The 17272-nt window shown below is 41.3% G+C and overlaps 1 protein-coding gene across 4 annotated transcripts in view; it reads right to left on the bottom strand.

Moving 5' to 3' along the window:
- Nucleotides 1-17272, bottom strand: part of LOC139611920 (WD repeat-containing protein 7) — a 122388-nt gene that overhangs the window by 15401 nt on the left and 89715 nt on the right. For all 4 annotated transcript variants that reach the window (XM_071466954.1, XM_071466955.1, XM_071466952.1 and 1 more), the window contains 5 exons: nucleotides 10821-11007; nucleotides 2119-2236; nucleotides 1115-1264; nucleotides 908-990; nucleotides 399-498 (listed from right to left, as the gene is read on the bottom strand). In XM_071466954.1, the coding sequence (XP_071323055.1) occupies nucleotides 399-498; nucleotides 908-990; nucleotides 1115-1264; nucleotides 2119-2236; nucleotides 10821-11007 (638 nt within the window). The remainder of the gene's footprint in view (nucleotides 1-398; nucleotides 499-907; nucleotides 991-1114; nucleotides 1265-2118; nucleotides 2237-10820; nucleotides 11008-17272) is intronic.

Here is a 17272-nt window from a genome sequence, read left to right on the forward strand (position 1 = left end):
TTGGATGGATGGACAAAGAGATGGGTGGATGATGGATGGATGGATGGATGGACGAATGGATGGATGGACAAAGAGATGGATGGATGGATGGATGGATGGACAAAAAGATGGATGGATGGATGACAAAGAGATGGATGGATGGATGGAAGGGTGGATGGATGGACAAAAAGATAGATGGATGGATGGGTGGATGGATGGACAAAAAGACGGGTGGATGGATGAGTGGATGGATGGGTGGATGGATGGATGGATGGGTGGATGCATGGACAAAAAGACAGATGTATGAATGACAGGCTAAAACTGAGGAGCAGGTGGAACCCTGACATTGGTGTCAATCAGAAACCATGGTGATGAAACCACAGAGCTGCTGAGGTGAACGTGTGAGGTTTTGAACGAACCTGGCATTTTCCAGTACGAACGTCGTAGAGGGCGACTGAGCCCTGGCGAGCTCCGACAGCAATGCGGTGACTGCGGTCACAGTAACCCACCATGTAGAACCTGAAGAAATGGTTGACGGACACACATTAACATTTAACTGGACGTCAGCAATTTAGTAAAGAGAAGAAGGAAGATCACAGGAGACAAAGAAACAGTGATGCTTTGTTACCACTGGTCCCCATGAAGCAAAACCACAAGAAACAACTGTTGTAGAGTATACTATAACAAAACATGATTAAGGCCACGAAGGGGCAAGAAAGACACATAAACATAAATATATTCACAAACATACAGATTTACTTGCCAGCCACATGCCCCGAGGCCAATATGCGTCACCCGTGAGTTGACCCCTGGCCTCTGACATCAGCACACCCAGGGTCAACCTGCATTAACTCCTCCCCAATTCATCCCCCACTGACCTTATGAGGAAATGTAGGGGGCTTGTTAACACACCCATACACACACTTACTTGCAGATAGCAGGGAAACACTCCTGCAGTCCTTTCTTCTTCACCAGAGAACCTTCAATACAGTACATGATGATATCCATCACCTGAAGAAGAGAGGGACAGAGGGGATGTTTGTATTACAGTCATCAAAATCAAAAACAGGCATGTGGATATGCTTTACTGGGAGAATGCTGGACTGTTCATTGTTAGGAATGTAACATTGTTTACCTCCACCAGTAGATCCACAACGTCTCCAGGCATCTTCTCTATCAGAATGTCAATCACTCGCAGTATCTCGGTCTTGGCTCTGGCCAGAGTGGTGGTGTGAACGTTCTGCTGTGACTGAGAGTTCGCCTGGGCTGCGTTGTATCGATGAACCTGCAAAACAGAAATATAAAGTATATGCACAATGCAGACATATCTCTTATTACTGGGGACTGATGCAAGTATATGAAAAACACAACCCAGAAAGACACATTAAAATGGGTATGCAGGTCAGTTTTAGTTTTTGGCTGGACTGAAACAGCAGGTCCTGACTGACTGAGTGATCATATTTCCACCAGTGGTCAGCTCAGTGCCTCATCACTGAGTTGGAGTTTCTGGTGCAAACAGGTTCTGTTAGGGGGTGTTTACAGCCTGTGTTGCTAACTTAGCACTTTGTTGCTAGATTTAGAGACTTTGTTTCAAACAAACTGGGTATAAACCTGGTCCATGTCTGGGCTGTGTATAGATGCTGACCGAGGGCTCAGGGCTACACCTCTTGTTACAGACAGTTTAATAAGCTGCTCTGGTTTCCTGGCTGTTCAGGAACTGCAGGGAAGCAGAGGAGCACTTCAATACACTGAGCCTCGCCTCCATTACAGCAAATAAACTACTTTATTACATGTATCATTATTACTAAAGGAGGCAGAGGAACAACTTAACATAAGACACACCGAGCAGAGAGAGCAGGAGAGAGAGGGAGAGAGAGAAGTCATTGCTAACTGATAAAGAAACTAGCAGATCTGAACAACATGTAAACAACAGAAACACCAGCAACAGGAAATGAGACAATACACTTAATGCAGCACAGCAATCAAAGCCCTGTTAAGAAATAAAGGCTTTCTGCCTCTTGAAACACTAGAGAACTTTTAATTTGAAACAGCTACAGGAAGTGTTGAGTTTATATTAACACACAATATAGTAACTTTAACACAGTAGTTTGTGAGGATATCTGAACGGTTCAGTCTCACCTCTCTTGCAATAGTGGTGATGAAGGCAGGCGGCCGGGCAGTGGCGATAAGAGACAGGGCGTGACGAGAAGAGCGAGCTGAATCTGCCGGTGGGTTGAGGGGCAAACCCATGGTGATACTGTGGAGACGGGCAGTGAAACGAGCAACTTCAGTTTTTAAATCCAAAATACAGAAAGAAACGAGCAACTTCAGTTTTTAAATCCAAAATACAGAAAGAAACAGGCGACTATTTTTTAAAAACATGTTTAAGATTGTGAGACAAACACAACTTCATTAATTATTTTATACATTTAATATTTAAAAAATACTGATATCATGATTCCCCAAACTCATTGGTTCCTACTGATGACATAAATCTTCAAACGGATTGATTTTCAGAAAAGCTCAGTTATTCCCTAAAACAGTAGGACCCTGTAGCTTTCAGCGAAACTTAATCAAACAGTCACAGAAAGCAGAGGAAGGACAGAGTCATCGTTCTGCTGGTCACAAGTCAGTCTTAAGTCGTAAGTCCAGACCAACAAGCCCGAAGTCAAGTCCTTAACTCTGTGTTGAGTCCTAAACAAAAAATAATCACAACATATAACACACTTAAAACAGGAAAACTACATTCACAGAAATAATCTGCTTTTTAAAATCAACTGATCAGGTGTGTCTTTGTGTGTTATTGCTGTGCCAATGAATATAAGAACCTATGTTTTGCATATTGCTATTTGTATTTTCTTGAATACAACAAGAGTCTTTGGTCTGAACAACCAAAAGCACCTTTTTCCCCTGGGCCAGAATAAACTATAGTGTGTTGAAGGTAATAAACATGTGGACACCACTGATGGATCTTTAATAGCTTTTGTGCAGTAATGGAGCTCTACAGTACAGAGGAATAAGATATGTCACGCTTGGATACACACAAAATAAAATAAGAAAAATAAAGACTAAAATAAGAAATATAGAGAAAATCAGCACACGTATCCTTTAAAGAGAAATAAAAAAACACACAGGTGGAGTTAAATGGTTAATTTTAGAGAGAGAGGACAGGAATTAGATAAAAGTGAGAAAAGCGGCAGAGAGACAGAGAGATCGAGCCTTACTAATATATGGAGTGAAGAGATTAGCGGGCAGCTTATAATGTCAAGGCCGAGTCAATGGGAGCCATTCACCAGACGACAGCATAATGGACTCCCACAATGCAACAGGAATTAGACACACACACCCTAACAGCTGGCCACACACCCCTCTGAGTGTGTGTGTGTGAGAGAGAAAGAGAGAGAGAGAAAGGCTGAGCAAGGCCACCTTGTTAACAAATGACTCTGGGGAGAGGGAGGGAGGGAGTGATGGGTGAACGGATGGCTGGGATGCACGATTCATCTCCTCTGATTACAGATCACAGCAACAGATCCTGTAATTAATACTGGTAATATATTGGCAATATATCAGCAATATTGAGATGTTTAATTTCATTTAGAGAGGTGGCTGTAATTGGAAACAGTCACAGTGTTGATATAAGGCAGCAGGAGAGCAGGGAGCTAATTGTACTGAGACGCACCAAGGTTAATAACCAACATTTAGAACATGTCATGAAATAATCTGGATTATTATTACAGTCATCGGAGAACACACACACACACACACACACACACACACACACACACACACACATATAGTTAATAATGAAAAGAATAAAATAAAAAAAAATGTGTGTCCATTCTATTAGGTACAACTCTACAGTCTAATGTATAGATAAAGTAAATGTAAATGGTATATTCAGTTATATGTTTGTTGCTGAGCTCATAGTTAAAGCTGCTGGAACATATACTGGGATGTGTTTTTACATTTTTGTCCTTTCTACCAGACACATGGGGGAGGGGGAGGGGTTACAAGCCCCTCTCAGTATAATGCAGCGCAGTGCAACACACCACCATGACCACAATGCTGAAACATATAAATGTGGACGTTATGACAGAGCAGTTGTGTTGGATTGCATTAGACTGTGCTGTGGCCACATAAACTCTATTACAGATATAGAAATGACAGATCTATAAATGGCACAGTGTGTTCATTGAGTCCAGATTGATACCTTCAAACTGTTCAGTCGGACCAACAGTCAGAAAGACCCCGAGAGATTCAGAGCACAATGATGTTAAAAAAAGGAAGATGGATCCAAGAAATGTTCGATTTTTATTCAATGACTGAGAAAATACTTAGTTAATCAATCAAACTTGCCATCACTGAATTTTCTATTAAATGATGGTTTGAACTCTTAAAGTTATAATATGTCCACATTAAAATACCTCAAAACAACTAGATCTACGTTATATATATTTTTGAGTTGTGTTCTTACATTTTCCCAAATGTTTCCATCAATTCTCAAACCAGAGAAATCTGTGATTTTAATCATGGTAACGCTCCGTTTCATTGGTCGCCTGTCACTGACATCATAATCCTGCTCATGTGTGAGTGTTGTGTTTTTCTGCCAGAGGCTCGAAATGAACTTTTATCCAGTTTTAAGTCACATTATTAAGATACACCTTTTACACCTTGGTCATTTACTGCTCTTTATTTTAACCAGAGGAAGGATTTTAGTCATCAGACATCTGCATCTTAAGTTATAAGAGAAAAAAGCCAAACAAATGTCAGACAGCTCAGCTCCCGTCCACTCAAAGACATCCTGTGTTGATGAAGAGTGTCTGTGACTGTGAGTGTCACTGATTTTTAAAGTGAAACTGCTTTATTCAGTATTTCTACTGGTGTTTATTCCCTGGTGTGTTTGTTGAGGAGAGACCTCTGCGGATAACTCAGCTCCATGTAAAAACCTCCTGAACGACACTGAAGGATCCCAAGCTTACGAAAATGGTGGTGAAGACAACAACTGTACCATGGTACTTCATGACGTCACCCAACAGTCTTTTGTTATTGTTGTGATTGCGAGACCCCTAGAGGCAGAAGTTACAGACTGCGCCTTTAAGGACGGTGGACTCTAGGATTTCAGTGTGTGTTGTTTAACTGCCAAACACACAGATGACACACAGACACACAAAAGTAAAAATAAAAAACTAACTGAACTAGTAACTTCCCAGATTTTTTTTTAAGTGTATTAAACTAACTAAAGTGAAATGAATGATGAGTTCAGAGTGAAATGATTCAACTCTCACTCACTCACTCACACACACACACACACACACACACACACACACACACACACACACACACACACACACACACACACACACACACACACACACACACACACACACACACACACACACACACACACACACACACACACACACAGGGTTCAGTGTGTGTGTGAACCTGGCAACATGACTGCATTCACAGCCAATATCACGCTGACATTATCCAGTCAATACTGAGTCACACACATAAACACACAGTGAGGATTGAAAGTATTGATTTTTGTGTGTGAGGGAGGAGTGAATAACCTCGGTCACATGATGGGAGTCACACCAACACTGTGTGTAAATGACTGACTGTTTAGGGACCGAGTTACTGACCGGTTTGCTCAGTGAGCTGCAGACGAGGTAACTGGACGGTTTACCAGTCGACAGGCTGACAACACGTGTGCTGCAAATACCCACAACACAACAGGTTTCCAGGGGATACAAAAACAGTGATGAACCTGGCACAATGATCTGTGAGTTTTGAAGTTAAAGCATTGAACAACAGGTTCCCCTGGAAACACTTCTGTTGTGTTGTGAGTATTTGCAGCACATGTGTTGTCAAATTGATGAAGATGTTTTCTGAATTTGTTTGTGTTTTGTCTGTTTGCGTTGTCTGTTTTTCTGAAGTTGCAGTGTGTTGAGCCCTCAGGGCCACCGTACACTTCACTGCTTTGCTTACTGTACATTGTACTTCGAACTGCTGTTTAGTGGCAGCATCACTTCTACCACACACATAAAATACAACAATATAATTATGTATCATTAAAAAAATGACTGAACAATTGAAACATGAAATAAAACAATATAATTATATTATAGCACAAAAACCTCCACCCACCACCTGCAATAATATGGTACATTGTAATATTTGGACTGTATCAAGATACTGAATTTTGCATCTCACCCAAGTCTACTGCAGATTTTCAATAGACTCTGTCTTCATTTTCTCCAACTGTCAAATAAAATGTCACCTTCTGATCAACACAATAAACTGTATTTCAAGCCAGGTCTAAATGTAGCAGAGTGAAACACACACACACACACACACACACACAGACACACACACACGCACACACAGATGGCCAAAACATTCATTTACCTCTGAGAAAATTTTCAAAAATACATATCGACAAAACACACAATATGAAGAGTTATATTTATCTCTGCATGTCAAATACATTCTGTATTCTTTATATCTGTCTCTCTCTCTCTCTCTCTCTCTCTCTCACACACACACACACACACACACACACACACACACACACACACACACACACTTATCCCTGCAGTGGTGTCTATAAACACATCACACTCTGATCAGATGAGCAGGGGGGAAACATCGACAGGTCAGCACGAGGCGTTTAAAGCCCACAGGAGGTCGTTTGATGAGGTCAGAAACTTTTACACATTCACAGATGGAGATCAGAAGTTTTTTTAACATTTCATCTCTTTTTTAACAGTTTCACTTTTCTCGTTTATTTGATTCCCACAGGGAAAAAACAGGAGGCCTGAGACGCCATATGATGAAACAAGTCAATCAATCATCAATTCAGGCTTTTTGTCATTTAGACATAGATGTCCAGTGAGGCTACATCCACACTGATACTGATCTCCATCCATCAACACACCTGGAAACCTTTATCACATGACCACTCACAGACACTGGGCATGTGTGAACCAGATGTAACCAGGAAGCAGACCGTCGCCTCCGCAGTTGATTAGTTGCAGCAAAGACAGTTGTCTCCTTAAAATGAAGAATTTAACTGCACAACAGCTGCTGGCAAAGACAACAAAGTCAGCAACAGTATTTTGTGATCCACGTCGAGGCAGATGAGAACCAATCAGGGATTGTTTTAAAAGCTCTCTGTTTCTCCTGTGCAGACTAAACCCTGCAGTTTTCAAACTAAAACACGGTCAAGCAGCTTTTCTGAAAGTCTCCGTTTTCGATGCCTGAAAAGTTAAAGTCGTCTGGACGCCAGGCGGAAATTAAGTGAAAGAGATGAGTTTTACAACTAAAACATGGTCATGTAGATGTAGAGTTAATGTCGGTAAATGTTCCTCATGTGTTACACAATGTTAGGAGGTGTGTCACGGTCCGACTGACATCATGAGGCTTCTATTTAGTCATGTGACCAACAGGTAAAATTACAGTCGGTGACAAGGTGCAAGTCTGAGATGGACCTTCGTCTCCAAGAACCAGTGCCTTGAAACACAAGTGGAAGACACACACACGCGCACACACACACACACAGAGTGCAGGCTGGTGAGGGTGTATTGTTTTTTTCCCCCTCATGTGTGTCTGAAAGTATGTGTGTGTGTGTCTTCGACACCAGGAACTTTTTGAAATCTCTGCCTGTAGAGGGGATTACCACACACACACACACACACACACACACACAGCTCTGCAAGGACTGTATTGACGACTGGTTGGGTGCATCAGGAACAAAAAAGGTTCACTGCAACTCAGCTGCATGGAAACACACCCTCTGTGCACGTGCATGTGCGCGCGTGTGCACACTCCATTTGAGCCAGTCATGCATTCAGCTCTTCAAACTCTGCCTCCTTGTCTACAGCATAAACTGACCAGTGATGGATATTGAAGTGCGAGCAGTGTGTGTGTGTTAATGTATTCTCTCTCTCACTGTTTTGTAATGCATTGATCTGATTATTGTGTGTCTCATTGATCAGCCCTGGTACTGTTTACTTCAAAAACACTAGGAGGCAACAACACACAGCTGCAGACATCACATTATTAATTATACATGATCATAAACTGTGTGTGTGTGTGTGTGTGTGTGTGTGTGTGTGTGTGTGTGTGTGTGTGTGTGTGTGTGTGTGTGTTTAGGTTTTAGCATTTATTCAAGCTGAGTTACTGCTCTCTGAAAAGTCTCAGAAATCGAACACACACCTGACGTTAGACCAGGACTGCGACCTGACTCCTGCTGTTACCTGCACCATTACCAGTGGGATATAAATGTATCTGATCATGTGAAACTGCTTTATTCAGTGTTCTTAACAGCTTTAATCATCAGCTCTGTTTGTTAAGAGGAGGAGACGTCTGTGGATAATTCAGCTCCAGGTCAAAACCACCTGAACGACACTGAAGGAATGAAAACTGGGAGAAGCTGATGGTCATGGTGGTTAAGACAACAACTCCCATGATCCCACGCTCTTTTGACTAATAAATGCAGAAGTTACACACTGTGTGTTAATTTTCCTAATTCACCAGGATGAAGAGTAGCTCATCAGACTCCTGTCTGATTGTTGTAATTAACTGGCAGAACTATCACACCTACAGTCATTTAGCTACAAATCAATGCAAACCTGTATTTAATGAATGAAGATCATTCTGTCAACATTATTATCATTATTGTAGTCAGGTGACATTACACAGGGTCTGACAGGTGTGTTTGTAAACACAAGTTTAATCTGTGTGTAACTTACGCTTCAGTGTGAAAATCTTTATTTGAGACTGTGCTCAAGTTCTGTCACTTTCTATTCCACTAAAAATGTATCTACTAAAATTAAATTGTGTTATTCTCTCTTCTACACACACACATACACACACAGAGACACACACGCAGCAGACATATCTATACTCATTTAACCAGACTGGCCCGGCTTGAGTTTCAACCTTAATAGGATCAACCCATGTTGGCCAGTCAGATTTCAGCAGGGAGGAAGACGAAGACACACACACACACACACACACACACACACACACACACACACACACACACACACACACACACACACACACACACAGTCCTTTGTACCATACATGAGAGGATGCCACTGAATGACCCCCTAGATGGGACCTGTGACCTTGACTTGTGTAAAATGCAGCTTCAACTAAACCACAACTTCACTCTGATGGTGTGAAGACAGCTGTGACCTTTGACCTCTTCATTGCTGGTGGTGATACTGATGGTCCAGGAAGTGAAGCTGACTCTGCTGCTGTCAACATCTGCGGTCAAACACCAATGTCTGACTGGAACATCTCAGAAAGTCAAAGACTGATCATATAAATAAGCTAAAACTTCATGCAGACATCTAAAGGAAGAAAAATCAATTCTGTCATCTTTATTTTTTCTGACACCTCTTCAATTTTTGCTGTTTTGTGTGAAACACTGGGTAATTTCACCTCTACAGACCAATAAAAAGCAACAGTCTGAGGAGGAAAAAATTACCATTCTACTTCCTCGTCAAAATCTGGCACCTATATTACCCACAATGCAACTCAAACACCGATAGCTGGCTCCAGACATTCGGGTGTCTTATGTTCGTACTGGCTACTGCAGCGTCGAAGCCGACTCAAGTGAGCTGATCAGTGTCTGCAGATTCTACAGGCTTTATCAAACTTGGTGCATCTGGACACCTGTGAACAGACCGTGGTGAGTGAAGTCAGTGGCGTTCCGCCTTAAGTACCACTAACAGTGAGGCAAAGAAAAAGAGAAACCATCACGACATCACATGAACACAGACTGACACACACGCACACAGACAGAGGACTCACATGTCAGAGCAACGCAGACATCGTTACATCATCATAATGTCCTGCAATCAGATTACAGCCTGGCTTCCATAACTCAGTGTGTCGGCTCTATATGCCTAAGTGTTTCTGTGTTTCTGTGTGTGTGTGTGTGTGTGTGTGTGTGTCTATACGCAGGCTGCTGGCTGCACTCTGGTATCTGACAGGGAAGACTGAACAGTGTCTTTGTGTTCTGACTGTATTTAACACTTAAATCTGTATGTGAGCTTTGTGTATTCAGAACTGTCAAGTCTTTCAAACACACAGTCTGTAACTTCTGCTGCTACAGGTCTCAATCAAGACAATAGCGTGAGATCATGGGAGTTGTTGTCTTGACACAGGACATCAGTGAAGGGCTGGGAGCTCAGACCACTGCTACCCTTTGTTTCTATTGTTTCTCTGGTAACTTATGAACCCGACATTGAGGAGGTTTTTTACCTGGAGCTGAATTATCCACAGACGTCTCCTCCTCTCTAAACCAAACAGATCAGGGGATTAAAACCAGCAGAAACGATGAATAAAGCAGTTTCGCTTTAAAAATCGTGATTCACAGACACTCTTCATCGACACAGGACGTCTCTGAGCTGTCTAGCATTTGTTGGGCTTTTTTCTCTGATAACTTAAGATCCAGACACCTGATGACTAAAATCCTTCATCTGGTTGAAGTATATAGTTGAAAATGACAGTCTCAGACCAAGTCTTTTTGTTCGACTCAAGACAATTCCAAGTCAAGTCTGAAGTCTTGTCAAAGCATGTTTCAAATAAAGTTTCAAGGACTTTCACCATAACATAATGTTCACTATAAACCGCAACAGTCAGTTTGATTTCTAACATATATTTCTGTGGGTCCACTGTCTCCTTTATCCACTGAGGTACAGAACTGAATTTATTTAAACTATCTATTAGCATATTTCTCAGGATTGTAAATTGACAAAGTGATTGTAATTCTGTCAATGAAAGCAAGATATGACTTTGTGTGTGTGTGTCTGTGGACTCACTTGGCCAGCTGCTTCTCTGCATCGGCGCAGAGCTCCAGTAGTCCCATGAGCACTGCTGACACGTCCATATACGGCTCCCAGACAGTGAAGCCTCGACCAATCAGATCGATAGCGGTGCGGCGGATGGTGCTGTGGGGGGGCAGCTTGGGGCTGGGGGGCTGCAGCAGTAGGAATGTCAGCGCCTTACCTGTAAACAGTAGAAACAGTGGACTCAGAATAGAGTAGAGCGGTGGGTCCCAACCTTTTCCAACTCATGGCTCACTTGAAAATCTCAACAATGATGGTGGCCCACATCTGAACACTTTTTATTTGAATAACGATCAAACATTCAGGATTGAACTGAAAGCAGGGGAAGCTCAATTTTTCTTTTTTGTTTGACAGAGGACAGATCACTTGTCGAGTCACCATCTGTTTCTTTCCTTTTAATTCCTCCTGTTGCTGACCAGCTATCCAGTTTGATACTCCAGTTTGTGCCATGGATGTGATCTCTTATCCCGTAGTCACACTGAGACAGCAAACAAGTATATGATGTGGTCCAGCCGGCGACAATATAAAAGTTTCTATCATTGGCTTATCACAGTGATACGCTTTAATACAAGGGGGAAAAAAGAATCATTTTGCTTTAAAAGATCTAAAAACATTATCTATACTGTTATTATTATTATTATTTTTTTAAATATAATTACATTTTTTGCCAAAATTAAACTGTTTTGCAAATGATTTGTCAGACCACTTTTAATACCTCTGCATCCCCTGCCCACAGATGGGAACCACTGGAGTAAAGTATTTATTAGGGTAAACCCCCTAATAAAAGTCCACTGACCCCTTTTCCACTGCCAGTCCAGTTTGCCTCTCTCTTTGGACTGAGAACACACACAAGTGCAAAGAGTGTACTCAGTGCACACACAGACGCAGTGGAGGAAGAGTGAGCTGCTAGCCCCCATGCAATGTAATAAAATGGATCTGTTGTATCTCATCCCGAGGCTGGTGCTCCTCGTGTTGGAGCCTGCGTGTGAGACACAATGTTTTTAAAACTTATTCTGGGGCTGCAGCTCACTCTTTCATCCCCGAGTGCAGTGTAGCTGCTGTGTTTCTGGTGGAACAGCACCGTACTGAACAGGTGGCAGCTCTGTTTACAGTGTCTGTGCTCTGAAAGATGTCACAGCAGGAAAAGGGGCAAAAATTAGAGCGTTCACCCAGGTGTTGTGTTTACATCAATGCTGATCAGGGCCGCAGCGGATAAATACCAGCATCTACTGCAGGGTGATTTGACCCAGGTGTGAATTCCAATTGTGCTCTTTTCCATTGCTGACCAAAGCTAGATGTAGGGTCTTTAGCAGGTTTTTTGACAAATGGAAAAGGGTCTTAAGGGAAGGTTTTATCCAAAAACAGTAGGAGCTTGTTACAGCACATTTTACATAATTTAATCATTCTTATTTCATAATTTCTCTCCAGGAGTGAACACACATTCTCTACACATTGAAGCATTTAAACAGATTATTGTTAAACCCCCATGACCACATCAGCTCTATATGACTTCACTGTCAGTGTAGAGTTCCAGTCCCGCCCATAGCAGCAACATGGCTGCACCATGGGACTGATATGAAACAAAGGTATTTTTTATAAAGAAATCAAACCTGCTTTTGAACAAAAATAATAAATCCTAATGTTCAAAATGAGGATCCAGTAAAATGAATCAAGTTTTGTGCTATACCCACAAACACCCACACACACACACCCACACTCATTGGATAAAGACAGCGAGCAGGATGGGGGTCACTTCATAGCTGACCTGACATTTGAGCCAGTCTCTGTGGGGACGGACTGACCATTAAGACTCCAGAAAATATCCCCCATCCCTCAATAACATCCCCCTCCTCCAAACCAATACACACACATGTACCCCCCCCCCCCTTTTTTCCCCACCAGGTGTCTGTCTGTCTCTCTGCAGGTCGCACCCACAGTAGCCTGAGGTCCAGAGCTTTTAGCAGATTCTTCACAATGTGCTACACAAAGATAAAGTCAGTGAAAAATCTAGACAGAGAGAGGCGGATTAAATATCTGGTATCTTGTCTTGTAAAACATTTAGAAATGCATCTCGCAGTCGCTTCTGTGGCTCATTTTTTTTCTTACTAAAGGAAGTTATCATACATTAACTGATCATTGACTTATTTAAGACAAATCAGTGATAAACGTGCAGAATATTCTGGACTGTCACTGTGAAGTTAGATCTGTCAACAGTTACATCGTTCTAGCAGAAAGCTTTTTCTCTGAGACTCTACATTAGCATCATGAAGGCTCTTTTCTTCTACTGTCTGAATCCACTCAGAGATCAATACTGTTCATTGTATTTTCACTTTAAATGTAAATGCTAAACAGTCATAATATGAACAAACATATCATATAATACAGATCATTTACTTGAAGTATTTATAATCCTGTGGTGGCTCTAAAGGTCCTCCAGTCTCCAGACACACACAGCTAATCTCATCATCTGGATCTTCTGGCATTTTATCATCAGCCCGCCTTAAATGGCAAACCCCCTTCCTTATTGGTTTATATCTACACACACACATACAGCCTATGGATGGGGCTATGAAAGATATAGCTCGAGGCTAACTGTGTTAGCAATACTGGGTACGATTGTTATAATATATAGCAGCAGTGACAGATAGAGCGCTAACTGCGTTAGCATTGTTGTGCTACGCCGTTATGGGTGACAGAGTATAAGAGATGGACAGCAGTGCTAATGTTGTTAGCTGTTATGGCTACTGGTAGAGAGACAAAGAGTCAAACATGCAGATCGGATGTGTTGTTAGCATGTTAGGGATGGGATGTTAGGATGTGATTGGGTTGTGAACTTTGACCCTCAGCTGCTGATCAACATGCGTAAGCGAACACCAGTAAGAGTTCAAATCAATCATGTTTTTGTTACATACATCAATATACATACAAACAGTGGACTATAAATATCAGCAGTGATGTAGGGTTGAATGAACTTTGACCTCCGGTCAATGATTATAACAAATCATCAAGGCCACACAGAAATCAAATACACTGAGTTACACTATTTCTCTATGTTGTTTTAACCCTGTTGTCTTTAAACTGACACCAGTATTATGCTGTTTACTGTCACATACACTGTGAGTTTGCATCAGAAATAATGTTGCGTCACTTCAGCAACGAAGGTTCAGTTTGTATGTTTCATCACTACAGCGATCAGGGCTTTGACTCCCTGCTGTCGTCATTTTTTTTTCCTGGTGTGATGAATTTTTCTCAAATGAAAATCATCATGCAATTCTTATTCCAATTCCTCGTCTTCTCTCAACAGTTGATGTCTTTTCTGTTTCCTTTACATCCACAGAATTCAAGAGTATAAATGCAGCTTTCTATAAATGACCAAAAGCTGCAGTGAAATACTCTTAGTGATCAAAACATGATTTATAATAAAGGTTTATATCAGATAAAATACTTCAACCAGATAGACAGGAGGGTTTGAATGGCCAAATTCTTTGTATTCTATTTTATAATTAGAATTATTGTGGTTTTAATTTCTATCCTATCTAATGCATTTTATGTGCTTTATTTCATCTTTATTTTCATCTTATTTTTATTATGATTATTAAGTGGGTTTTATTTTCATCTAATGGTCGATTAATTATGGCACTCTATCCCTGCATTTCTTCTATGAAAGGTGTTGTACAAATAAAGGTTATTATCAAATTATCTTTATTATTATTTTCCATCATCATTATTATTTCTAAACAGATCTGTATATACATTCATTTATTTTAACACTATTCAGTGTTGTATGAGTTTTCATTTTTGTATTTACTATTTTTAATTACCACTACATATGAATGTAGTCATTATGAATGAGAATGGTGGGGGGGGGGGGGGGCAAAGGTCAAATTCAGTCAAATACACCCAGGGGTCACAGTGGCAGTTACTAAGGGTGTGTGTGAGTGTGTGTGTGTGTGTGTGTTGAACCTGATGGGGGTATAATCCGACAGCCTTATTATAATTTTTTCTGGACAATTAAAGATGGCCGTTAACAATCAGTGCTCTAATTGGCTGGATCGAGATTCAAATTTACGACCCCTCCCCTCTCAGTTAGTGTGCAGGAAGTGAGGGAGGTGTGGACTCAGGTCCATTTCTCACGGCGGACATCTTTGTTTAAAGGCTGGACAGGGCCAAATGAACCAATAGCTATTGACAAAGCATCAGTCTGCAATAATGAGCTGTTAGTTAGAGCAGTAAAGATGTCACATTAACACACAGAGGGTGATTAGAGCAGGAGGAGGATGGGGAGGAGGAGGAGGAGGAAGGAAGAAGGCTGAGAGTGTGAAATAGTGACAGATTGGTGACGTCTAAAGTTTACCGAGCCGAGTCAACCAATAACAGGCTCTCTACTGTCTTTCCCCGTTCCCTCCTCCCCCCTCGTTCTTTCTCTCTCTGTTCAAGCTTAAATGAAAGGTGAAGGTAAATCAATGCTAGGGACTTGGTTAGTGGATGAGAGCCGGATCAGACTGGCTGCAGAGAGAGGGAGAGAGCAGGAAAAAGAACATTACAAACAGAGAGAGAAAAAGAGGAAGAGAGGAAGAGGCTGTGCTGTGTGTTTCATGTATGTCTACATGATAAAAATGTTATTATCATATAGAAGCAGTATTTGGTCAACAACCACAGCACCACCACTAAATGGCAGCTAGCAGGCTAGCTAATTATGCTGGCTGTTTAGCACTAGCATGTTCCTATCTAACTAGCATGTTGGCAGTTAGACAACTCTGCAGGTAGTTGTTTTGGTAGCTGCCAGCACTAACTTGACCAGACACTTAATGCCTGCCAGTGTTAAGGCTAAGATGTTGTAAATACTAAAATTTTAAGCTGTTTCTAATCATAAAAGCTTTATTTTAATGGTCCAAAGCGCTCGGGCTAAAGCGTGTGGTGCAAATGCATTTAGGGTGTTTCCATATCACCTTTACATAAGAAGAGTGAGAGAAGAACAGTAATTAAAAGAACGCTGGTTTTTTTTTGCTACTGCAATTTTCTCTCGTCAGTAGAGCAGAAGGTTCACTGGATGTTAAAGACACAGATATGTACGTCATGATTTACTTCTCCACCTCAACCAACTATAAAAACTTTTTTATGTGTTTTTACACTTCTGGTGTTCTGGTGTTTACACTCCCTTTTAAATTGAATTCAAAAACTAGATTTTTGGGGGGTCTAGTCCACAGTGGAGAATTGTAGACAGTGAACTCTTTTGTTTTTAAACCAAGTTGAAATAAAAAGTCTAAGATTTTTTTCTACATAGAAAGGTTTCTGTTTTCTTCACAAATGTGTTTAAATTCGTGTTAGTGAGCACCTCTTTGCCAAGATCATCCATCCACCTGACAGGTGTGGCACATCCAGGTGCTGATTACCCAGCATGGTTATTACACAGTTGTGTCTCAGGCTGCTCACAAGAAAAGGCAATTAAAAATGTGCAGGTTTATTTTGATATAGGACATTTATTAGACACTGAACTATGGATTTCTCATGACTTGGGCTACAGAGGTGGATTTTCTTGGGTGGGAGATCAGGGATCAGAAAACTAGTCAGTATCTGGTGTGACCACCATTTTCCTCATGCAGTAGTAATGAGTTGACCAGGTTGTTGATCATGCCCCACTCCTCTTCAGTGGTTCTGTAGATGCTGGATATTGGCAGGGAGTGGATAACAGTGTTGAACACACAGATCCAGAGCAGCTCAAACATACTCAGTGGGTGACATGTTTGGTGAGTGAGAGGCTGGTTGTACGTTCTGCCACATTCTCAGAAACAACAATGAAGACTAATGGTGGTGAAATGACCATTTATCTCATGGGCAACAGCTCTGGTGGATGATCAACATGCTAAATGCACGCTACCTCAAAATGTGCAACATCTGTGGATTGTTTTTGCACATTTGAAAATGGCCTTTTATTGTCACCAGCCCAGGGCGCAGCTGTGTAATAATCATGCTGTGTAATCAGCATCTGGTCACACCTGTGGATGGATGATCTTGGCAAAGAAGAAATGCTCACAAACACGAATTTAAACCCATTTGTGAACAAACTTTAAGAGAAATAAACCGTGTGGAGAAAAAGTCTTAGAGCTTTTATTTCCACTCATGAAAAATGGAAGTAAAAACAAAAGTGTTTTTTGTGTAGTGTCAGTGTTCAGTTCTCATCACCTGGCCTTCCCTGTTGAATGGTCAATAATACAAAATAAAACTCAATTTCCTACCAGTTCTCTTGAACATGTTACAATGCCACTGTTCAGTGAACGGGCTTCAAAAAGTACTTGAGGTATTTTGACATGTACTGTGAGCATCATTGTCCTGTGACGGTGTACTGATGTACAGTTTGTATCTTTTATCCTGTCCATCCACATCCTCCCTTCCCTCTGTCATCATCTGTCCTTCTGTCATTCCTT

The sequence above is a fragment of the Trachinotus anak genome, unplaced genomic scaffold, assembly GCF_046630095.1.
Source record: "Trachinotus anak isolate AG129_WGS33_773 ecotype Australia unplaced genomic scaffold, CSIRO_AGI_Tana_v1 ptg000028l, whole genome shotgun sequence".
NCBI classification, from domain to species: Eukaryota; Metazoa; Chordata; class Actinopteri; order Carangiformes; family Carangidae; genus Trachinotus; species Trachinotus anak.